Consider the following 24,932-nt stretch of genomic DNA (forward strand, 5'->3'; position numbering starts at 1 on the left):
ATTTGGTTCCATGCACTGTGGATTTTAGAAGTCATACAGTGAAACTAAATTAATGTACACTGTTCAGAAAGTCAAAACCTAGATAAGTAGGATTATCCTTTATCTCCATAGAAAAAATACTTTGTTTTTATATAATGTGTAGTTTTAGCTTTTTTTTACCATTTTGCATTCACTGACAAACCCCACACAGTTATATCACAGATAACTAACACGTATTAATAATCCTCCTGTGTGCAGACAGGAGAGACCTGTGCTGTAGCTTTTGTTCTAAAGGTAAGTTACCAGAGGTCAGCCACAAGGTGGAGGCTTCGAATTCATCACCTGGTAAAAGCTACAAAAGCACTTACATGTCAGCACATTTGTCATTCCTCTCTAAAGAAGAACTGTACCTGAACTCAAACCAACAAGTTGGAAAGCAGAAATCAAGGCTTCAGACTGAGCTGGCTGCAAAGCTTAGCCTGCAGTCTTCAGCACATCATCTGATGCACCAGACTAAAGTGCATGCATGTACATATGCACAACCTGCTCCTCTATTTCCACAGTGCCTTCCAACAACAGCTCATTTTCAGTTCCATCCTCAGTATCATCCCAAAGGGAATGATGACCAATCTGGGGCCAGAAACAGCCTGGCACATGCCACCATTCACATTTAAAAGGAAGAAACACAAACCCAGTAAAGGTTCACAGCACCTAAACCCCCACCATACCTGCTGGAAACTCCCAGAGCCCCTTTTCAAATGAGTTCTCTCACTGTGGTGATAAATACAGAGGAGAATAAAAATGAGATTTGTTTGGTTCACTGGGGCTGTAGGCTGTTGGCATAATAAAGATTTATGCATGGAGAAACAACAATCTCAAAGCAAAGCATTCATGTGAGACTCCATAAAAAAAGATTAATCTGACCTTGTACAGGGAGATGCTTTACCATACTACTTGTCAAACAGTGGGATGCAACCTGGTAGAGGTTCAGTGAAGAGGTACCTACTGCTCAGCTATTCATAAATTACACCTGAAATAACCCCACAGAAGTTTTGATGAGAAGGAGGTAAGGTGAAGCCTTTCTGTCTACCACTGCTGATTTCCAACCCTGAAGAAAGATAAGTCCAGTTTCTCAGCAGCTACCTTTGTGTTCTACAAGGCCCATGACTTTCCCACAGATTCCCATTTAAAGGAGTAGGGAAAATGAAGTAGGCAATTGCTACCAAGCCCACTTTGTAAATATGTACCACCCTCCTGGTATCAGAGAGAAAAATCTGCTAGAGAATGTCCCAACTTTCAACTCCATCCCCATAGGAGCTGTACCAGGCTTCTGATCCACTACTTCCAGTTTCCTTTACCCAGCCTCTTACTATCAGAGGGAGAATCAAGAACTGTACCCTATGTACATCATTTAGAGCACATTTCCATCACAGCTCACAAAGGCACAGAACAACAAGTTCATTAGATTTCCTTCCCAAACAAACAAGATTCCCTAGTTTCTCAAATGTTATAGACACCTGTCTCTCTGTATGAGGACTGAGCATCACACAGTAATACACAGGATTGGATCCTCTGATTCCCTACTGCCTCTCCTTCCCAAATCTTCTCAATAGCAGTATCATGTTGCTCAAATTGCACATCTCTCCATGTCAAGAGTAGCTGATCTCCTCAGAGTCTCCCAAAGGCAAAAGAGACCCAGTACAACAGAAAACCCAATGTGTGATCATCTTGTTAGCCTCCTAGCATTTTGCTATGAGACCAAATGTGATATAAGTGATGGCAAAACTAAGACTGCTGTGTTTAGACTGAAATAATGTTTTTAGTTTGGTGGAGGTCAGTCTCAGGAGGAGAAAGGAAGATGTCAGTGTGCCAGAGCCTCTTCTCAGCTTAGCTAATGACAGGAGACAGAAGTTTCTTGCAAAGTATTATTCAAAAACTCTTCAACAAACAACATGAAAGTAGTAGGAAGACCCAAAACCCAGCAGTCTCTTTAGAATAGTGATACATTCCAAAATAGTTTTAAACTTCATGGCTTAGCAAATAAATTGTTTAGACCAAACTGCAAACAAATTAGCATAAGGTACTCAAGAAATTGAACAAATAACTTTAAGAGTCAGCCTCTGCTGTTTTCCATCACACAGTGCCTACACTGATAAACTGTCTAAAAGGTGGACAGTTAGCTTCTTCTCTGACAGAGACAGTAAGAAGTAAAACACATGAGCAGGTAGGTTGCTCCTGTGAAAGTGCTTGAGCAAGATAACTGCTCTTCATCTGCAGCAGCTACCAGAATGAAGAAAGAAAAAAAAATAGAAGACTTACAGGCAGTTTTTCCTCTGTAGCATAAACTGCAAGTCTGATACAGTCAAGCATTTTGCCTTTTAGTGAGGATGGATTACCAAATCCTTACTGATCAGCTTTAATTTCAACTAATACACACTTCAGGTAGAAAGAATTACAGAGAATTTCTTGGGTAAGATAGCTGGACTTCCAAGAGAACTCTAACTTCATTGACTGGGAGAGTTTTTAATTTGTCTGCCTGGTCCTAATGTGTACATATATAACTTTGGTATCTAAGAATAGAGCAGCTCTGGCTGCTAGAAGACAGTCTCTTAGAATCACAGAAACACACAGGTTGTCAATGGCCTTTCTGGGAATTGTCTGGTTCAACCCCTTGCTAAAAGCACAGTCAACTAGATGGAGCTGCACAGCATTGTGTCCAGTCACCCTATGAGCATCTCCAAGGATGAAGATGGACACTCATCCACAGTCTCACTGGATACCTTTTTCCAATACTTGATTATATTCATGCTTCCAAAAATATTCTATATCTCTGATTGGAATTGCCCTTGTTGTAACCTGTGTCTGTTACCTCTTGTATGATCCCCATGAATCCAGAAGCTGTAGGTGAAGACATGAATAAAATATCCTCCTTGCTTTAATTTCCTAAGACAGAACCAACTCAGCTCTCTCAGTCTGTCCTTGCACATCATGTGTCTCATAATCATCATAGTGCCCCTCCATGGGACTCCTTCCCCTCTGGTATGTACATGTCTCCTCTACTGGGGAGCTTCAACTTGGATTAAGCTCTTTAGACATAGCCTTATCTTATTCTGGAAGAAGGTGATATTAGTTTGAGACAAAAGCACATTTGAAAGTTCTCTGCTTGCTTTTTAGACTATAATTTGATATGAGCAGAAATACTATCAAAGATCACATCACATCCTGCACATAACCTTCTTTTTAGGGACAGCATCCTATCTTTAATACTGAAGGTGTAAATGATATCTCTCTTTTTTGAATAAATGAAGTCAAACCTTTACCTATTGTCATGGTAAGAAGAAAACGAGCTCTTTCCCAGCTGAAACCAGGACACCTACAAATTCACAGAGCTTCACCAAAGTCAAAAGAGCTTAATGGATTTTATAGTAGCCACACTTTACCAAGCTGCCTGAAAATGAAGAACTTTCCTTAAATTTAATATCCTTTGCAATTTTCCCTTTATTTTATCATAGATTATATTAGTTACATTGAAATAATATCTACTGGACTGAGTGGAGATGCCTCATTACCATGGCTGGCATTGTGAAAGTCTTCTCTCTTCCCTGCAAAAGTGTAGCATCCCCATTCCTAACCAAATTACAACAGATCCATCAACAAACTCAGATGCATAAAGTCAAGCACCAAAAGGGGTAACACTGTTAGAGGTTCTGAATGCCATAAACTATTGCCTAATTTACTGCATATTCCACACTCTGGAAAAAAACAAGCCACCTAAGTAAAGTCAGGATCACTGCAAGAATTCCCACTGAGATACTGAAAAAAAGAACTCCAGGTACTGGAGAACTAACCACTCCTTATAAGGGTATGTTTGCTAATGTTAGATCTGGCTTTGCAAGCAGAGCAGTATGAAGATCATCCTCAAGCATTTCAAAAGGTTTCCCATAATAGCTTTTTTGTAACATACTGGTACATGACTTTGACAGAATTAATACTGATATGGTACAGATTTTATCAGCACTTAAAAAAAAAAGAAACAAAAAAAGAAACTTTCTTCCACTTTTGAAAGCAAAAATGTTTAATGTATCATGAGTTCTCACAAGAAGTTTAATTTATAATTCCCCAAAGGCATTTTGATCTGATATATTAATAGGGACTAGGATATGAACATTATGAAAGGTTTGCTTAGTTTATTTTAAATATTCCTTGATTTTCTTTACCAAGGTACTGAGCAAGGAGAGGAGAACAGAAGAAAAAGTGCTATTGGAATTGTACTTAGAAGTGACTTTCTGTGCAGCCTGGAAGACTTGCAGAGAAAGAGACAGAGCAGTGAATGAGAAATGACAGGACAGTGCCCAGACTGTAACAATAACTGGAATTACAGTCAATAAAATCCCAGTATACTAATCTACCACACGAACTTCAGAGTGAAAGGCAAAGGGGAGTTTGCTTCTATCAATTACCATCACAGTGGATTCTAATTCTTCATCTCAGTACCAAAGGTTTTGCTGACACTTGGTTTGAATGTTAGTTCCATACGACTGCTCCTACTTACTGCCCTTTGCAGCACCATGCACCTTCCTTTCTGCCCACAGTATTTAGACCTCTTGAATATTTGTAGATTTATGCCCCAGCTGAGCCCTCTCTCTGCCATGCTGTGCCTGTTTAGCTCTCTGAGTACTTCCTTAGAAGTAAATCTCTTTAGCCTCACGATCATTTTTTTTCCAGCATAAAAATGATGAGTTTGCTCATAAACTGTAAAAAGGCAGTAATGTACAAGAACAAACTTATGAACAGAAACTCCATTATGAACACGGCATGTATCTAAATTTAGTTCATCTCCTATTATTCTCTAAAAGCCTTAATAGTTCATTCATTCTGATTGTGACAAAATCTTGCATGCTTTATGCCTGCTGGATATATAGCACAGCTCTGTTTATGTTTGGACTATATTCTTCATGAATGTGCAAAAACTCCTGCTGATCAATAAAGCTCAAAGAAATCTGCAGTAATTATTTCTGGGAAGATATACAACATATGCAGTCTTAACACATTAACAGTGTTTCATTTTAGTCTCATTACTGCTTTCAGTTGGAATAATTCAGTCTTACTGCATTAGCAAGTGAGAGTTGAGAGACCTGATATTCCCCTACTATGCACCAAAGGATTTTAACTGACATTTTATACCATTTCTAATCATTTTTTTTTAGATTCTCCAAAAACTGACTGAAAATTAATGAAGTGTCATCAAATATTAGCCAGGTATAGCTCTCATATCACAATGGTAGGTGGGTATGGGCTCATTGACAGGTCACAGATTATTATTCCTTAGCAAAAATAAAGATCTTGTTGGACTTTGACTTCTTTAAGGGTTGCTTCATCTCTCCTGCAAATATAATGCAAAGGTGAGACATGATCTGGTGTCAATCTTTACAGTAGTCAAGACAGAAACTCATTCTGCTTATGAAGTACAAGTGACTGAAGAAGAAATCAACATTACATTAGCTCTTACAAGTCCCTGTACCACTCCACTAATGACAAAGCAGCTGCTTCAGTCCCTCTAACACATAACACACTGGATATAGCCAATACAACTAAAAAACACTGGCTTGGGTGTAATCCAGTATTCTCCATCTATGGTGATGACATGCAATGCTCATTAGTGTCTAAACTTACACCTTTCACTCCCACTTTAACATCACCTGTGTATTTAGTAAATGGAGCTTCTTCTCCCTGAAGATATTTCTTGTCATCTGGAGCATCAGCGTGAAACAGGATGGGACAGTTGGGTACCCCAAGAGGAGGAGCAGAGCTGAGTGGGGAGCAAGTGGGTTGGCAGGGCTGGTTTCACACTCCTCTTCACACTGAACATCTGGCTGACCCCAAGTGCTGGGCAAACTGACAGAAGTTCCCCCATGATGATAAGGGCAAATGACATGACCATGCTGCTCAGCTGACATATGATGAGCTGAAGGGGAAAAAATTACTGTGCTATCTTGCAGTGGGACCTCACCTGCCAGTTATTGACATATGATGAGCTGAAGAGGAAAAAATTACTGTGCTATTCTGCAGTTCTCCCTTTACATGTTTTTGCAAACCCTGAGCTGAGCTTGCAGTGGGACCTCACCTGCCAGTTATAACAATAGAAAATTTCACTTATTTCAAGAAGTCTCAAAACAGTGCCTAGAAACTGCAATGTATGTGTAAGTGAAGGAGATGGTGAGAAGCAGATGGTCCAGGAGAGAAAAAAAGGACAAGGTAGAGTATTTTTCCTGTATTTAAATTCTACTGCTGGTTTTACTCCCAGTTTGCTGTTCTCAAATGTGCTACACAAGCTGCTGCATCAGATGCACATGGGTCAGTGTGGCAGTAGCTTAAAGAATGAACAAACAGTCAGTCTGGCTTGCCTAATTCTGCCTTTTAGCTGGTAATATTCTCCTACTGGGGACCTGAAATGTCTATAGAATCAAATCAGCTCTGGCTATACCTTGTGTAGGCATCACTGATTTACACAAACTTGCCTCCAAGTTTTTACCTCCAGAGTTAACATTTTTCTGAGGTTCAGGTAATTGTAATCCATCAAGAAAAAGAAGTCAATGTTGCTCTTCAATTTCGGATGCACTATTAAGGTGGTTAAAAACAACAAAACAATGGCTGGGAATACAAGCACACATGCTGCTTTGGTAAGTCTATGGCTTTCTATCTGAGGAGATAATTCTATTGTGAGGAAAAATAATTATCAAACATTATGCTCAAAAGTCACACGAATGTCTGGGCTGGCAAGGAACACACAGGTTACCTGTCCTTTACTTTCAAAATGGGAGTAATTCTGTTGCCTTTCAGATCTTGCACGTGATCCAAGGCCTGGAGCAAAAGCCCATTAAAAGCAGCAGAGGTCAGTCTTATAGATTAGACAATCTGCCCAGAAACTGCAAGCTCTGGCAGAAAACAGGCTTCCTGGAAAGTGTTTTCCTGACCACCATGTAGTCTTATGCTCTGCTCTTCCACCATGAGGTTCTCCAGATTACTTAACTGTCCTGGGAATTTGATCTGCAGTGAGGTATCTATGACCCACCTCAAATCCTTACAGACAGTAGCAGGGCAAGATAAGGCTTGGTATCTGGCTCCAGTTGGAAATAACTCAGAACCAGGTTGCTTTTCAGAACCTCTGGCACATGAGGGTTGGTTACATGCTGAGACCAAAGATGGGGTGAAGGAGGCTACCTAAGTGACAGGGGAACTTGAGCCTGCACAGACTGTCAGAGAAACTGCTAACAACAACTAGGTAATAGATTAATCAACAAGGAGTTGGGAACTCAGAAACACTGATAGCCATTTAGACAAACAGATTAAACCTTCAACTGATCTCAATTAGCATAGCTCCACTGACTCCTGCACAAGGTGCTGCCACACTTTGGCTGCCATAAAGCAGTGTCTTGGCACTACAAAAAGGAATGGGACATTAGGAAAAGGTTCTTCACTGAGAGGGTGGTTGGTCACTCCTGTCAGAGTTCAAGAAGTATCTGGACAACACTCGAAGTTGCATGGGTTAGTTTAGTTAGGTAGTCCTGCCAGGAACAGGTAACTGGGACTCGATAATCCTTATGGGTGCCTTCCAACTCAAGATATTGTATGATTCTATAATTTTAAGCACATCAGGCACTAGTGGTATTGCATCAGAAAATTAAATACTACTCTAAGAAACACACACTGAGCCTCAGCTCAAGCCTGAAAACAGGAGGGAAAGAAAACAGCTTTGATCTTTTTCACCTCTCCTCCCAGGCCCTTTGATCAACTGCTACCAGAGCTGCAGAAGGGAGGAAGAAGAGGACTCAGAGTGGTTCCACCCCCACCTGAGTTTCATTATCAGCCAAGCAGAGAGAGCTAAATACTGAAAGCAGAAACAACAAATCTAGGGGAGACTGATGCCCAGTCCTTACAGTCCATACAGGTAGCATGTTAGGGCTTTCGTATGCAACACAACACCACACAGTGTTAGACATGCTGGAGGATGCTCCCAGGCTGTAGGTATGGCATCTGCCTGGTCTTTGCATTACTTGCTTGCCGCTGTGGCTGCAGCCACTCTTTCTCTGATTTTGCTAGTTTGATTGCTAAAACACCAGCCAATGTGCTAAACTGGAATGAGAATCTACTATTTGATCTGTAGCATTAAATTACTGAGATGAAGTCATTCATGAGCTATTTCTTTTCCATTTAGTTGATTTGAAATAAATTCCCTGTCATCAATGAAGTTTCAACTGTTAGCTCTCTGGATTTGGTGACACTATTGAAAACAGGAAGGTTTTTTAGTCTTCTCTTCTTCCCACTCATTAACTTTTTCCTCATTTTCTTTATTGCTATTTCACTTACAGATGAGCTGAAGTTCAGAAAACTCTCGACAGCACAGTACAAAACATCATGGGCACTCATTTTCCCCTTGGACTATTCCATAAATGAGAATCTTTTGATGTCTGGATAGTCATTCAGATATGTATATAAGCATCAGCACATTCCACAGCTGGTCTTGACCTAGTATCAAGGTTTAATTCTGATCTTATTAATTCCACAGCTGTGATGAACTACTCACTTATTAACACGAGCTTCTCATTTAAATTAAACTGAACACACAGATCTGTCTATTAATGATTATTTTCCTTCCCCTTCTCATTAACCATTGTTTCAGCTTTTCTACAATAAAAATCAGGGTTATCCACAAATCAAGAATAAGGGGGAAGAGGGTGTATCTAAGCCATTTTCTGATTTATCTAATCTTTGATGTGATGGAACATACCCAACCCTGGTGCTTTGTAAGAAGGCAGCTGGCTTTGGGTAATCAGCCTTGGGTAATGCAGAGGGGAATCAGCATTCTGTCTGCTTCAAGCCCTTTCCCCTTTCTAATATATTCTTGTCTAGGCAATGCATGGTGAAGAATCCCCTCATTCTCCACCTCTTTTAAATGGATTATTGGCCAGGCTGCATCCCAATGTGAAGCAGAAGAATGTGTTCTTTGTAAAAAATCATTGGAGGAAAAAAAAAGTGTCACAAAATCTGAGGGTGAAATAACTGCCTGTGGATCCTCCTTCCTTCTAGGACATGGGTTCTTATTTAAGTAGCAAGTGATGGAAAGATGGTATATATACATTTGGTTTTGGGTATTTTTTTATCATGTGCACACTATACATATGAGAAAAGATATCAAAATTGTCATAGCTATTATGGAAACATGGACTAAATGCTTCTTAAAGGTCATTGAAGCATGCAGGATGGCTAGACATGTTCTGCTGTTATCACAGAAAGATGATAAAGGCACTGACTTGAGATTAAACAATTTGGGTTTGCTTCATAGCTCTCCCACAATCTCCCAGTGCAAGCCAGGAAATGCACTTTGTTTCACTTTGCTGCAGCTCCCCATCAGTCTAATGGAGATAATAATATTTTCCATTTGTCTTATCTAATTAGATGGTAAACTCTACTGCTCAGGTGCCTCTTCTTACCAGAAGTTTTATACAGAATGAGCATCCTCATGGGCTGCCTGCAGGGGATACTGTAATACAGCTATTATATAATCCATCATGATTTAATGTCTAGGGCTGAGACTTTTAACCTGGACTATCCATGGAACAATGAATATAGACACAAATATAGATCTCTGCTAAACATGTACGAAATACAAAGAATTCAGGCAATTTAGCTCCTCAAACATAGATGTTAAGCAATTAACCTAAAAGACAATGTTTACACAGACACTTAAGGATCAGCTAGGTCAATGTTTGAGCATGAAAGTACTTATCAGGCACAAATTTCTTTGGCATAGTGAAATGAGTGTACATACAGCACCTGCCTAAAGCCAGCACTATGATCAAGTGACCATCACTGATTGTGTTTGAGTGGTACAGAAGCTGAGGCTCAGCTGCTGAAGGACCTGCCCCTAGCTGGAAAGCACATGCTTTGCAATGGGGTTAAGTGCACTCAAGATAAACATTTTGTTAAAATTCACAGAGATGATGGATATGGCTAATGCCTCTGATGGACATTAGAACTATATCACATCTCCAAAGGGAAAATGAGCAAAGAGAGATTCCTAATTCTGTGTCAAGATACTCCATAAAGATTTGCAGCACAGCTAGATGATCCAGCAATGCAGGATCAAATATTAAAAAAACCCAGTAGAAGTCCATACAATAACCTGCTCAAGTTGGACTCTTAGCTTATAACCTCTGTCACCTGGTCAGGACAGTGATCCAACCCATCAGAACAAAGCTGTCATTTTCTGATTCCAGCTGAGCTTGTAGCAGAGGGACCTCTGTTATATACTCTTGAGCAACAAGACTAGCAGAAATGTCAAACAAACTTTCCTGAAGCAAGAAAGCACTGTTCACCTGCCTCATTCACCAATTTGCATCTACATTCAGATGTAAGATTACATATACCAGGTTGTGTCTTATCTCACCAGTGCCTGTGCCTTTGATTTCCCTAGGGAAATCTAGTAACAGAAAAGTTTATCTTTCACATTGTAGCTGGAGCAAATAAGAACCAGTGCAAACACCCATTCTTTGTTCACTGAGATCTTAGAATGACAGCTGCAAAACTCACCCCATCTACATATTTTTGCAGAATGCATAGGATGCCTGAGGTTTCCTTTTAATGTTTTCTTTACACTCTATTTAACATTTTCGTATTATTCTACTCCTCTGAATGCAGAGAAATAGGAATGAGCCTGTTCTTAAGAGATCAGTGAAGCACTGTCCTGACTATACATTGCCACTGAGTAAGGAATATCTGCCAGCTCCTTAGCTGGTGGGCACCAGGTAAGACCTTTCTAGTCAGTAAATCTGTGAAGCTTCAGACCAATAGATTAATTATCTCTACAGAATAGATGATCCAAATACATTATCCAGTGAATAGCACAACAGAATATACTACCCATACAACCAAATAGCCTCTACCATCCCATCTTAAAGACCTGTACAGACAGACTTCAGTTTCTCCATCTGTGTCCTATCAAACCTCCTATTTCCAAATGGCAGAAAAAGTTACAGAGTTAGCTAAAGCAAATGCTGCACAAGAAGATAAGGCAGTGACATCACACAGGAGCAAGACAACGTACTCCATGACAAATCACGGAGTCACACGTGTCACATTTATGGCAATACCTTCTGGAGACACAAATTACAGGAATTCAGTTCCAAAAGCAATCTTAGCTACTACCAGTACCAAAGCCAGATGTTAAGTGGTGTCCAGGGTAGTATAAAGGAGTGTAAAGACTTGATCCTGCAGTGACTGCTAAACACTGCGGGTCATAGACATAAATATTGGCAGCCTTAGCAGTTTTCCCTTTACAAGTTAAATGGTAAATCCTATCACAACCCAACTGCAACAAAACAATCCTCTTAAAAAAGAAGGGGAATTTTCAGAGATGCTTAACAAAAACCAGACAGTTTGGGAGGAGATTATTTTCATTTTGACAGAACACAGTGGTGGGAACACCTGTGGAGTAAGAAAAGGATGAAGAGATGGAGCAACCACACACCCTAAGAACAGCCTTGGTTTGATATTCAGCAAATTCTTCCATTCAAGCATTTATTTTGCTACCTGTGTTATCTAGAAAAACTAGACTTGGCCAGAACTAAATGCCCTAGCCCTGAACTTAAAAACACTATTTCAAACACTACTAAAATAGAACCATCCATCTGGAGAAAGGAAGATTATGGACAAACTTACATGATAGGCTTTGCTCCCCAAAACAGGAGCTCCTACCACCATCCATTTCCCTTCCAAAAGAATCTGGAGAAAGGAAGACTATGGACAAACTTACATGATAAGGCTTTGCTCCCCAAAACAGGAGCTTCTACCACCATCCATTTCCCTTCCAAAAGAGATGGGCACAATAAAGGAATGCAGAAGAGCTCAAAAATCTCACTGGTATTTACTGAGGGGAAGGAAGTACCAATGCACATTGTGGAAAGTTACTCTAGACTAAACAAGATGTGAATTCAATGTAGACTAATGAAGATGTATTTCAACCCACTACAGCTGGGCTTATTTGGAATTAAAGTAGCTGTAATCAGCTCTAACATAACTCAATTTTGAAGAAAATTGAGTAAAATAGAGGCCACACTGAATAGCTACAGTACAGAAAGGTAAGGACACGCAGACAGAGTGAAATGAGGGTACCAAATCAGATCAAGCTTCCTGATTCTCCCAGGCAAAGAGTTCCTAAATTAATTTGGATTCCTTTGCATTACTTAATTGATCCATCAATACAGTCCTTACGTCATGCATCGAAGGGCATTAGAGTCTGAGTATTTTGCTGCATATATTAGGAGAGGCAATACCTGACAACACTTGCATCTCTCCCTCAAAGCATGCCCAGCTAGGGTCAGCTCTGTACATTCATCCTATCTGCAGCAGTGATGGTTTATCCAGGCAGTCTTTGCCCTTCCCAAAAGGAGAGATGAGGGCCAACAAACCATATGAGATAAAAGGTTGAAACTTTTCCAGTACTAAGAATTCATTGCCATATCCTGACCTGATCCTGACACACAAGAAGGCACCACTCACTGCTGGTACACTTGAGCTAGGCTTTCAAAAAAGCACAAAATAGGGGATTAATTGTGTACATATGAGCTATACCATTAGACTCAGGACTCTGTGGGCTCCTGCTGCATTGGCACTGAAGCTGTAATCCATTACATCTGGCTGGCCAGACACCTTCTCCACAATGTGGGTATTTATAGGACTGTTAAAAATGTCAAGGACTTTAAGGCTCAGATTCTGACTTCAACCTTCCCAGTTTAAATTTCCACATACATAACTGCCTTAATTTTGATTTGTGTTGTCCATTTTAGTTTCAACCCACATACCTGCCATATAAACAATCTTATATAACTGCCTTAATTTTGATTTGTATTGTCCATTTTAGTTTCAAACCACATACCTGCCATATAAACAATCTTTACTAGCCTAGACTGACTAGTCCTGACTGGTTAAAAATCAGCAGAAACAACCAATTAAGGCAGGGGTCTGGAACAAGTCCTCTATTGAGGCTTGGAATCTCACAGTCACTTGGAGATTTAGGGGCTGTGTGCCACAACTCATTCTGCAGCTCCCAGGGGAACAAAAGGAATATGTGAAGCACAGTAAGGAACAGCCTTTTACAAAGGCATCACCAGATCACCAAAGTGAATTCCAACTTCACTTCACTCTGAGGTTTGCCAAACCTCACTGTGAAGCCTAGACTTGAGCAGCAACATCACCTGGTCCTCAAGCTGAAAAGGATGCAAACTATACACTAGCACCAACTACAGCAGGCATTCATTACTCCTAAATTTCAGTTTTGAGTGGCATAAAATTACATTTTGATAAAATACACCAGGGATGTGGCTCAAGCCTCTGTGAAATCATGGACAGCTGGCACCTTATTAATTTTTGGTGTCACAGCAGTCTCCTTACGCTGGTACCTTTGCTTCCTGACATCTCAGCCTTTTGAGAGGTAATGATTGGCAAAACCAGCTTCATTTTCAATGTAAACCAAAATCAACCTCTTCATAGTGTTTCCTGCCTACCATGATCTTTCTGCCCAGGACATCAGATCATCAGTCCTACCAGGGCAGACATTTGGAGTAGATACCTATCAAAGCTGAGTAAAAAAATAATTCAAGAATACACTGCAAAAGATGCCTCTTCCTCTTCTCTGAGGAATTCAAGAAAACCTACACCACCACTAATGATACCACACTTGCAAGTTTCACCCTCTATGGACAGATTGAAAGCATAGTCAGGAATGACCTAGCAGCTCCTTAGAGCGATCGAAGCCTGATTCAAAGGTGACTCACACCTCACCCATGTTGATAACAAGAATCGAATAGCCAAAGCAAAGAGTAGGATAGGGGATAGTCAGGTAGAAAGCACCTGAATAAACAAGAAGAAAAAGGTTGATTAATAAGGAATTGTCTTAGTTTATTAAGCATGAAAAGGGTAGAACTTAGGGCATTATTTTAGCTTAGGTAGCGTAAAACAAGGAAGAAAAACTAGATGCAGCTGGACTCATGACCTAGCAGTATGTGCCAAACTCGAAGGTCAAGCTGATGAAGACCATCAGCCTTCCTCCCAACGACCCCCGGACGACCACCAGAGACCATGGGACTAATGCCAAGTGGGAGGAGATAATGATAATGATTTCCAAGAACTAATTGTAATAATGACCACCTATTCCTGGAAATAATGAATATGCATGAGCTCTTTAATATATATAAACTGTGAAGTTTTTGTCTCTGGTTGCGCAAGTTTGGTGGAGCGATCCCCCTTGTGCCCAGTGCTGAATAAACAAATCCCTGCTACCTCTGAGATACAAGTCTGGGGGTAGTTCTTTTTCAGCCTTTTCTCGGCATCAATGTCATGTGGGCAATTTCTGTTGAAATCCCAGTCACTGTAACATGCACTGGAATAGCACCAGCACTTTAAGGCAGCAAAACAGTGCAGTGGCATAGCAGTTTAATACTCACACTCAGCAGGAGGCACTTGTTTTCTTTGATGGCGCCTATGCAGCCCACGAAGCCAATGATCATGACAAACGTCCCTGTGACGATCAGTAGGTTTGCAGCTGAGAGGGACGGGAAAGAAGAGGAGAGGGTGGCAAAGTTCCCTTGGGTAACAGCCAGCCAGATGCCTACACCAAGGATTCCACAGCCTCCCAACTGGGAAAACAAAGAGAAACAAAGAAACTCAGTTATTGTATACAAGCAACCCCAGAGATTAATCCATAGCAATGTGGCAGTGGTGGAACAGAAAACAAAGGAGAAAGAAAATATGTATACAGGAGAAATCATCAGTAACATAAAACATTCAAGAAAAAGACAGCAGTGCCCTAAATCCAAGACACAACATCAGATATCAGGTCTCTTCCTCTCTAGTGAAAAAGCAGACACTGAGTAAAGGAGAAATTCCCAAAGGTTCAGCTCTCAAAGGGACTGAAACAAATTTTTGTCCTATTTAGGTAACTCAGGGAGCTGCCTAGAATGGCTGAAGCATGTTCAATACCCTGTTATTCCCATCCCAATATGCCATCTCCCACCCCTGGCACATGCCATGACAAATCACAGAATCAACCAGGTTGGAAAAGACCTCAAAGATCATCAAGTCCAACCCTAAATCTTGCCAGATCATCCCCCCAGTAGGATACTTCACACTTCTTAGTTCAGGTCTAAGGTCTAGCCTCCCTTGGAAGCAAGAAAGCATTTAGAGTGTAAAGGACCAGAGAAGGAGGGAGAATCCTCCCACCACATTAAAAAACTCCAAACAGATGTTTCCTCCTAATGTGACCACTGGATTGGTAACTCAGTCCTTGGAAAAGGACTTGGCTGGTTTAGGAAAAGTCTGAGGGGGAGTAGTAGTTCAGGCTCCCAAGCATGTGAACAGGGAGAAGGGAGGATGTCAGTGCAGGCAGCAGCCACCACAAAAACGTAAAATTTACAGTTATTATATACACAAGGAACTTTCCAAAAATGCAAACATTTATAAGCATGCTGCTTGTAACTGCAAGAGAGCCTGCAGAATGGTAACAGTCTGAGTAAAGCTGAGCAATTAGCTAGAATTAAACCAAAGGGGATTTTGCATTATTATAGTCACAGAGCAGAGCATCACTTAGCTTTCTTTCTTTCCTGCTCTCCCTTTAAAATAACCAAATTTTATTGAGTTTTATAATTGCACTTTATTATCCAAATCAATTAAAGACTAGGAAAGAAATTGTGTTCACAGAGTAGTATGCCAGACACAGGAGCATATCCATTAAATATCTGCATAAAGTGGATGAACATAAGGCAGCTCATGAACCAGGGAAGGAAAAAGAGATAGAACTAATCCTGGGGCAGAGCTAAGTCTCAGAAATGAAATACAGAAGAGAAACACAAAAGCCAAAGCAATTTCTTACACTAATTACTAAGGTTGTCTCTGAATGCCACTGAATTCTCCTCCAATAAAGGACAATCAAGGCAGCTGTGTCTCAAGGTAGGACATTTTACCCTAGCTGCTAACCAGACTACCTTGTTCAGAACTAAGGAACAGAACTATACCTCACTGCAATGTACCTCAGCTGCATCAACCTGCATGTCTCCACTGAGAGAAGACAAACTCCAGGACACAGGCACTCAAATCACTTCATTCACCAGTCTTTTCATATTACAGGCATCCCACATCATCATATTCACCCTTTCACAGGTACCCTCTACAAACACCATGGAGGGACAGTCCACACGCTGATGTACACTGGAAATCTCTGCCCTCTTACAGACCATGATCTTTAACATGGTCCAAAATGATTAAAGAATAACCAAGGGAGAGGAGGGGGAAGGCTACTTAAAGAAAATAACTCATAGAAAACCATTTAGGGCAACTGAGAGGATATAAACAAAAGCTATCATCACAGCCCACAGGGGAAAAAAAAAAGGAAATAAATTAGGAATCAATTCCCTACAATGCGAATAAAACTCTGAAGGTCTACTGGACTACAGAACAGCATTAAGCAGAGGTGGCAGACACACAAGTTAAAACTGAGCTGGTCAGAGCACTGAAATAGTCAGGAATAGCACTAAACTGGCTGAGGAATGGGATGGAAAACACAACTGCACTTCTGCCTCTTCAGCCTTGGAGCTGCAGGGACAGTGAGGCTGCACAAACAGCCCAATTAAGCCTAACGAAGGCGGATGCCCAACAGCAGCAGAGGCATGACCTTGCAATACATTGAGCTATTATCTTCAGTTCTTTGTTCTGAAGCAATTCGACAGCACCAATAAGAGGCAGCTTATTTCATCACCTTTCGTGCCCCCTGGGTAGCTGCTACACTGCTTTGAGTGATACCAACACCTACCACTATCATTCGTATTACAGGAGGTGGGTCTTGCAAGACTTGCTTGCCTGCTCCTCCATCACCCACTAAATTCTTTATGATGTACAACACATAATGCTTGAGACATCATTGCCCTCAGGACACTGGAATCCAGCATCATCTCCCTACAAAGTCATTCTCGTTTGCAGAACCTGGAAATTCACCAGTCAGTGACACAACACATCATAAAACCAGGACATGGTTCATGCAAAATACGACGACAGTGGCTGTACCCATTTAGATCAAGGATGAATATTTCAGGTCAATTGGTCAGCAGGAGTATCTCACTACATTGCTCCCGATTCAGAGATACTCTGCTCTCTAGCAGCTCATTATCTTCCTATTTTTGAAGAGATAATGCACAGCTCTTCCTTAGGTTGATTAACCAAACCCTGAAGTGCACAAAAGAATCCTTTGAACATTAAACCATCTGGCTCAAACTGGATTTCACAGTGTCAGCACACACTACTGAAGACTGCTCCACCTTAGTTCAGCCCTGTTCCTTTTCCCACACCAGAACATCCCCTCATGCTTCCCGAATAAATTTGCTAAGCTGTCACACCAGGCCCTGAGAAACAGAGGTTGCCCTTAACTTTAGTCTAAACTGCTCCCTAAAGCCCCCTGTGCCCCAAGGAGTGAAGCAGACCTGTAAGTCTCAGCCCAATGGCCATTTTAACACTCAAGCACCTGGCTAAAGACATGCTATGTGGAACCAAGACAGCCACAGGAGCCTTTCCAACAATAGCAGAATGTTTTCTAGTCTGAAATATTCAAAATGTTTGCTCCCTGCTCCCCTACTCCCCCTTCTGAACTGAACAACAGCCTAATTCCCAGTCTAAAATCCAGGGATTAGAGGGATCGCTTTTATTTATTCTGGATCAGAGCCAAAAGAAAACTTGTAGTTGGTTCTATGCTGCTTGTCTGGTTTTACTTCTTCCTCTTGATATCTAAAGCACTGTTAAGTTACAGATAATTTTACATAGTTATTTATGATGTTCCCTTTCCTCCACTTTTTCTCTCCCTACCCCACCCCCACGTTCTTTTTTTTGTGCCAAACAGTCAGAAGCAGAGTGAGGAGATGATAAGTTTTGACAGTTTTCAGGGCTTGTCGAGATGTGAAATTAAACAAACCCAAAACCATTAACAGGGCTACTCTTGACAATTTGTGGGCTTCCATGCAGACAGTGATGCTGTCATGGTTAAAAGAGAAAACATTAAAACAAAAAGATTTGCAAGAAGTCTACAGCTTAAACATGATCTACTGGCAGCCAAATGAGAGTCTGTATTGACTCCATTTGGTGAGTGCAGAGTTGACTTTAAAAACAAAAAATCCCCTCGGAAGATGTCAGGCTACTGACAACAGCACTTTTTTAAAATTAGCTTGTGAAATGTTTAACACATTATTTGCCTAATGGTTCACGATAATCCACTCTCTTACCAGCAAGGCAATTTCCCCAGCAAATGTTTCTTTTTTTTCCCCAAAAAATCTTTTATTCTAAGGCCAGAACAGTGGGACACCAAAAGGAATACTGTCATAGCCTTAAGACTCAGGACATTTGAGCCAAGTGTTTGTTCCAGGACAGACCTCAATGTAAATCTCGAATAGGTTGTTCAGTACATCTGTGCCTGAGTCACAAAATTGTGTGTATAAAGACACCAGTAGTGGGTTCTTTGACACCTCGGACTTTGCAATTGGCTGTGGAAGGAGAGGATTGTTCTGCTCAAGACAAATTTCTCATAGGCATTTATACAGCAGAGTCAAGCAGTAAAGCAGGTGGCTTACTCTAAAAGCATAGATTGAGTCTGTCTCTTCTTTCCCAAGAGATACACAGACACATGTGCAGAAAACCTGCCTATGGAATTAGACCCTCCAAAGTGTTATAATGGGCTAGAAAATAAATTATTCAGGCTTCAGTGCATACATTTAGAATTGATCTTCCAGTATGATAAACAAAGTAATCCCAAACAGCCCTGGATATATGCATGTTGGTGGAGAAAATTATTCTGAAGTCACAGCTACACACTTAAAATACTGCAGGGGAAACTGCCTCATTGTTCATGATAATGGTGCTGGTGTCTTTAAGTGGGTTTTTTAGTGGCTTGATTACATGGAAAATGAATCTAATTGAGGCTTCTTGTATTGTATCTGATTAGGATCTACTCATCATACTTCCTCTTTCAGCTAAAAAACATTTCTCCTGTATTAAAAAAGACACCGATAACAGAATCCAAATGGAAGGTATGACCAGCTGTTCTGCATTTAAACTAACTCCCTTGGAGGATTTTTTTCCCCCAGCCTCCACATATTTAAACCAGAAGGGCTTCCTCAATCCCACCTGCATGAATATGCTTCCCCCTCCAAGTATGCAGTTAGAATACACAAGGAAAAAAATTAGCATCTAAGTATCCATAGTAGCGATGTGAACATTATCCAGCAAATGCTCTTGTAGTACTAGGAGTACTTAAATTACTCTTCCTTACAGCTAGACACATAGAGAAAGTGGATATAGAATGCATATATACACTGACAGGATGAAATGAACCAAGAATCTTGCATGGAAAAAGCAGAAGCATGTGTGCAAAATGCAGAGGCCATGGTGCTCTATATAAACACACGCAAAGACCTGTCCATGGAGCTGTTGCCTGTCTAGGAGGAAGGAGTGGCCACTTCTGGAAAACAACTTCAAGCAGGTAGTTCATGACCATTAGACTACTGAAGACCTTGGAAACATCCACCTGCACCACACATCACTATGACTACCAGTAAGCTGGATGACTGAATTTGCAGGTGATGTTCCACCACATGGATCAACACTTAGGCAGAGCTTGTGTGACATGAACTAGTAGTGTCACCACACTGTAGCACAAGCTGTATTTCCTACATTAGTCACAGACCTGAAATTTAACAAATATAGAATGATAGACAGAAGTGTAACAAAGGATGGCATAAAATTGAATCCCTTTGTGCCTCTGATTTCAGACAGTTAAATGGAGTAGCAAATGGGGAGCTGAAGCACATTTCTACCCTTAACATATTGAGGCTCTAGAGCTCTGTAGTGTAAAGGATATGTGCAAACCTCATACAAAATGGCCATGATCTGAGCTATGTCCTTTCAGCAAGAATTTGAAGAGATCTAGGAAGAAAAAACTTGAAAAAAGATCAGTTGGTAAGGACCACATTCTTGGGAGTGAAAAGACTGGAGCAGTAGCAGTCCATAAACACCAACATGGGAGGGGAAAGGTGAATAGCCAGGATCATCACTCATTTTTTCTTAAGATTATAAAAGCTACAGGTTATTTGGTCTTCAGGCTGAAAAACAATAAAGGCAAGTTCTTTTTCACGAAACATTTAATTAAATTCTGGAATTAATTGCCAAGGGGCTTTGTGGATGTCGAAATATAAGCAGGTTCAAAAAGGGATTACACAAATCAAATAAGGGCAAGGTTTCCTAGCACGTCTTAAAAATGATACTGTTCTTGCAGCCCTTGCAGATGTCTTAAAAATATGATACTGTTCTTGCAGCCCTTGCAGAGAAAGACCTTAAACCATTAATTGGAGCAGCTGGTAAAAAGTGCCCTGTCTTGTCCCTCCTTTTTTCTTATATTCTAAGTATCCCTGAGCAGCTGTGACCAAAAATAGGGTACTCAGATAGATGAAACCTTTGTTCATTTGTATGTTCTCCTTACTTCACCCTCTTCACCTCCCTAGTTTGAATGTTCACTTAGAGATGGAGTTTGATTCTTTTCTGCTTGCTTGCTTGCTTGACTTGACATCAGCTTATTTTCAGAGACAGGGTTATGGATACAGAGAACAATCAAAGAGCTTCTCCTTAAGTGCATATCCTATTCTTGGTTTTGTATCCATAAAGATGTAGCTTATTTCAACCCAAAATGTAATGGTCTGTTAATATATTATCAAATGCTTCTATTTATTATCAGAACTATTCATATATTATCACATAATTATATGAGTAATTATCTATTCATAAATTATCAAATTTAGAAAAATTCAAAATCTCTTTATCTCCCTTGGATCCATTTGACCTATAAATGCTGTGTTTCTTTTCCTGTTGGCATGCAGATCCCACACAGCCTCTTCTCTCTCAAGACTTAGCAAATCTGGAGTACAACCTGCTAGCCTCTACATACCCACTCTACTAGATCCTTCGCAGAATAGTTTCAGGGAAATCCTAGAACTTATGCCCAGGCGTAACAGACTCTTGTGTTAATGCAAACAACAGGTAAACTACAAACTGCACAGTGCTTATGCCATGGCCCATATTTGCAGGATTGCTTATGGAATTTGGGCAGCTGCCAGCAAATTCTCAGCTGTCATCACTTCAGAGCACTTGAGCTGTCTCATAACTTGCATCAAAAAAATCACTGAGAACAGGGCTTATGAATCCTCTAGATGGTTGCAAATAGTCTCCCTGATTTCCCACCCTAGGGGCTAAACAGTCTTTTAAAGCTTGACTGAATGCAAGCATGTCCCTTCCACCCCATGCTCCATCCATGCATCTTGATTGTCAGGCTGGCTGAGTCAGCACTGTCCCCTGAAAAAGTCTTTTCAGAGACACAGAAAAAAAGATAGAAAAGGTTTCAATCCATCAAGTCTTGGGCTAGACCTTAAAAGTCTGTTGAGACTGGGGATTTCAGCAGTAGAGCACATCATAAGGTTTGCACAAAAGGAAAGGGCAGGACATGTCTGGTCTCAGTGAGCACAAGGTCCACCCAGTAGACAGATATTCCAACTAATTACATGTCACCAACAGGTGCTGCTCTACTCCCAGACTCAACACTTTCTTTTAGAACATCTACTCACTGCAGAATGTTCTCTCAAGTCAAAATTTGATTTTCTTCTGGTGTCTGTCTGGTTTCACTTTTAAACTCTTCCACTAATATCTCTATGACTTACAGGAAGAGGTTTTAAAAGAGCACAACTGAGCAGAGCACACAGCATTTCAAATGGCAATCTCTTCCACTCTGCATATAAGCAGTAAAAATCTAAAAGCACTATGAAACTAGCTGTTTGGCCCTACCATCCCATATTCTTTTCATTCTTCTAAAAATTAGTTTCAAATAAAAAAATCATATCTTGCAATACAGGCCATTATGTACACCAGCAGCGGCCAAATGCCTCCAAGAGCTGCAGGCCTACATTCCCCACTGGTATCAACCAGCACGACGGATTGGTCACCATACTGATGAAAAACAGCCAAGGATCCAGTCTGAATGTCATACTAGACATTTTCTCCCCAACTAACATCCTGTTTGCCTCTCTTTTACAAGCCAGTGTCTTGTCCCTAGTGCCACACAGTGTGTAGCGCTCGACCTGATTTCAAAGTAGACGTGACGTCCCATCTTCCGTGAATCTGAACTCGATATCCTGCATGACAGGCAAGCAGCACAAACACAGATAGTTGAGCATTACAATCCAAACCTGTGTTCTGTCTGCCAGCATGACATCCTGGGACTCATACCCTCACTGCCCTCTAACTCTGCTGCAGTCTTGTCAAATGTTAGAAGAAACACAGGTCAATAGCTCATGCTGTTGCTTTTCTTCCTTTTAGACCCTTCTCTCCTACAAGCAGGTTTTGTTTTAGGATATTCCACCCAGTGCATGAGCCTGAAAAACATCAAGTGTTTTACCAGGAAAGAGCTCTGAAGTCCTGTTTGCAGACTATGTGGGCAAAGAAACATCACAAGAAGGGCACTCATTTTCATAGTGTCAATAATGGAAACATATAAAATGCTGCTTTTTCAGTTATCCTGGTGACGACTGAGCCTCAAGAACTTAAGCCTTAAGAAATTCATTATTCTTTCCCAGTTGAATTCCACCACTAAATTGCAGTCTCATACAACTAAAGTAAATTTGGGAACAATTGAAGACGTCAAAAGACAGAATATCATGCTGACACCCCACTAATGGAAAAGTGAATAAAGAGTCATTCGGTTAATCCCTGCTGGTTTATGAGTAGTATTCTCCTACACACTTGCTCCTCCAAATCATAGTTATCTATCAACTACAGTTACAGAAGAACAGCACTACAACATTTATGAGTTAATACACCCAATCTAAAAAGTGATGGTTTCTTTCCATGGGCTGAAAATTCATTGAAACACTTAAATGTGTGCTCAATCGCATCCTTATTCAGCAAAGCAATAAAAGCATGTGCTTAACTGCCACTGACCTTAATTAGCCACTTCTGTAGTGCACTTAATTGCCCCATGCTGCAAAGACCTAATCACTGAGGATGCAAAAACTTGCAGAAATGGAATAGGTAAGAATGGACTATTAAGGCAGTATTGCTGATAAAAGATTAAACACCATCAAAGAACATGAAAAAATGGTGATTATCAGTGTCACGAGCATCTAATTTGGCAACTCGCCTAAACTCTAATTCAAATTAAGGATTATGAGTAAAGCAGGGAGTTAATGACAACGCACTAAAACAGAGCAAATGCATGAGTTAGAATAGGAAAAAGGATGATTACACTACAACTACTCTTTTCAGGTTCCAGCTTTAACTGCTGCCAGACTGAAAGTGTTAAAGCTTTTTCATCTGCTCCTCAAATACAATTTCTAAATCCACCTGGGATTACTGTAATGAAATGGATACAGTTGTAATGAGGAATATATGCATGAGGTGTGGAATCAGAATCCATCAAATGAAGTTAAATCTTTTAAAAGAGAAGCAGAAATGGAAGAAAACTGGGTGTGACCAGTTTCAGTCCTTGTTCTGTCCCATCCCTATAGTAATAAATAACTTTCTAAGTGAATTTGTAGCATAAACTGGGAAAAGATCAGATCTGGTGCTGTAGATGAAATTTTAGCCACCTGTTGCCACATGCAGGGCACTATATACTGAAAGCAATAGAAGCAAATAAAATTGTAAAGTTTGGAGGGTTTTTATACAACATAAACCCTGTGATTTCTACAAAGGAAATTGCTGATGGAAAATTTTACCTGAATCCTTTGGTGAGATGCTGAGAGAAACTGAGGATAATGAGCCTCAAATAATGACTTCAGAGGCCACAGCTCAGTTCCTTGGTTTACCACACATTATTTGCATCAGATAAAGTCCAGATTATTTGATATCTTTCACACTTTTCTCTCCCCTAGAGGTACTGGATGGGTTTAGAGTAAAAGGTGGTGAAATATTAAGACGATACCAAGTTAGATAAAAACCAAAGATAAACAAACAGGTTTCTTAGAGAATACAAAGGTGACAGAGATGGTCATTCTATTTTCATAGTACTCAAAAAGTTTTTAAAACATGCTGCAACAGGCATGAATTTTATATTGCATGTTTAATCCATCCATAGAGGTATGTAGAGAGCACAAGGTGGTTGCTATAGAAACATCCATAGCGAACATAGATACTATAGTTGAAATGCAAAATTAGTTGTGTCACCAAAACACAGAAAATTGCTGATACTGTCTAAAAGAAAAAATGACAACAGCTAAAGCTGATACTGTCTCTCACAAAAGTTTCCAAAAAATAAGTATCTTGACTGTATAAAGCAATATTTTATTAAATATTCTAAACAAAGAATCTCCTGCAGTGCACAGTGGCAGAAGCTGAACTTAGTTCTGGAAGTTGAGTCAGATCACACAGAGTCTCTGGTTTTACTCCTGGATTTGAGAGCAGGTGGCCTTTACTGACATGTCTGGCTTCTTACCTATCAAAACTGATTTTGAGCATCCTTCCTGAAAGAGACCTCTTCAAAGAGGAACTGGTTTCCTTTGCAAATATACAGTCTACATGATAAAACACATATTCTCCAGTTCCTGTATGGAACTGTATGGCTGTCTATGCCATATTCTCTGCCCCCATTCTCCTTTCTGAAGTTTACTCAGCAGTCACTGACAGTGTCAACAAGGATATACATAGGGTGACCATCAAACACTGCTCTCAAACCTACCAGCTGACAGCAGAGGGATGAGAGGTGAGGGTCAGTGAGAACACCAACAGTACAGCACTCCCTTCCTTGGTCCCACCATAGATAATGTGCCTGCAACCTGCTGTCTCTGCCCAGGTGCCTGCAACACCTGAGGACAGACAAATATTCT

At 40.5% G+C, this 24,932-nt stretch overlaps 1 protein-coding gene across 1 annotated transcript in view; it reads right to left on the minus strand.

Annotated features, from left to right (window-relative positions):
* The window catches only part of LOC103801420 (tetraspanin-4-like), a gene marked incomplete at both ends in the record, with an annotated part of 25,760 nt that extends 3,222 nt beyond the window's left edge, over positions 1 to 22,538 (minus strand). Inside the window, 2 exons of the mRNA XM_009073836.1 lie at positions 14,481 to 14,672; positions 22,472 to 22,538. Of these exons, the coding sequence (XP_009072084.1) occupies positions 14,481 to 14,672; positions 22,472 to 22,538 (259 nt within the window). The remainder of the gene's footprint in view (positions 1 to 14,480; positions 14,673 to 22,471) is intronic.
* Positions 22,539 to 24,932: the final 2,394 nt, after the last annotated feature.

Source organism: Acanthisitta chloris, unplaced genomic scaffold (assembly GCF_000695815.1).
Source record: "Acanthisitta chloris isolate BGI_N310 unplaced genomic scaffold, ASM69581v1 scaffold2914, whole genome shotgun sequence".
Lineage (NCBI taxonomy): Eukaryota > Metazoa > Chordata > Aves > Passeriformes > Acanthisittidae > Acanthisitta > Acanthisitta chloris.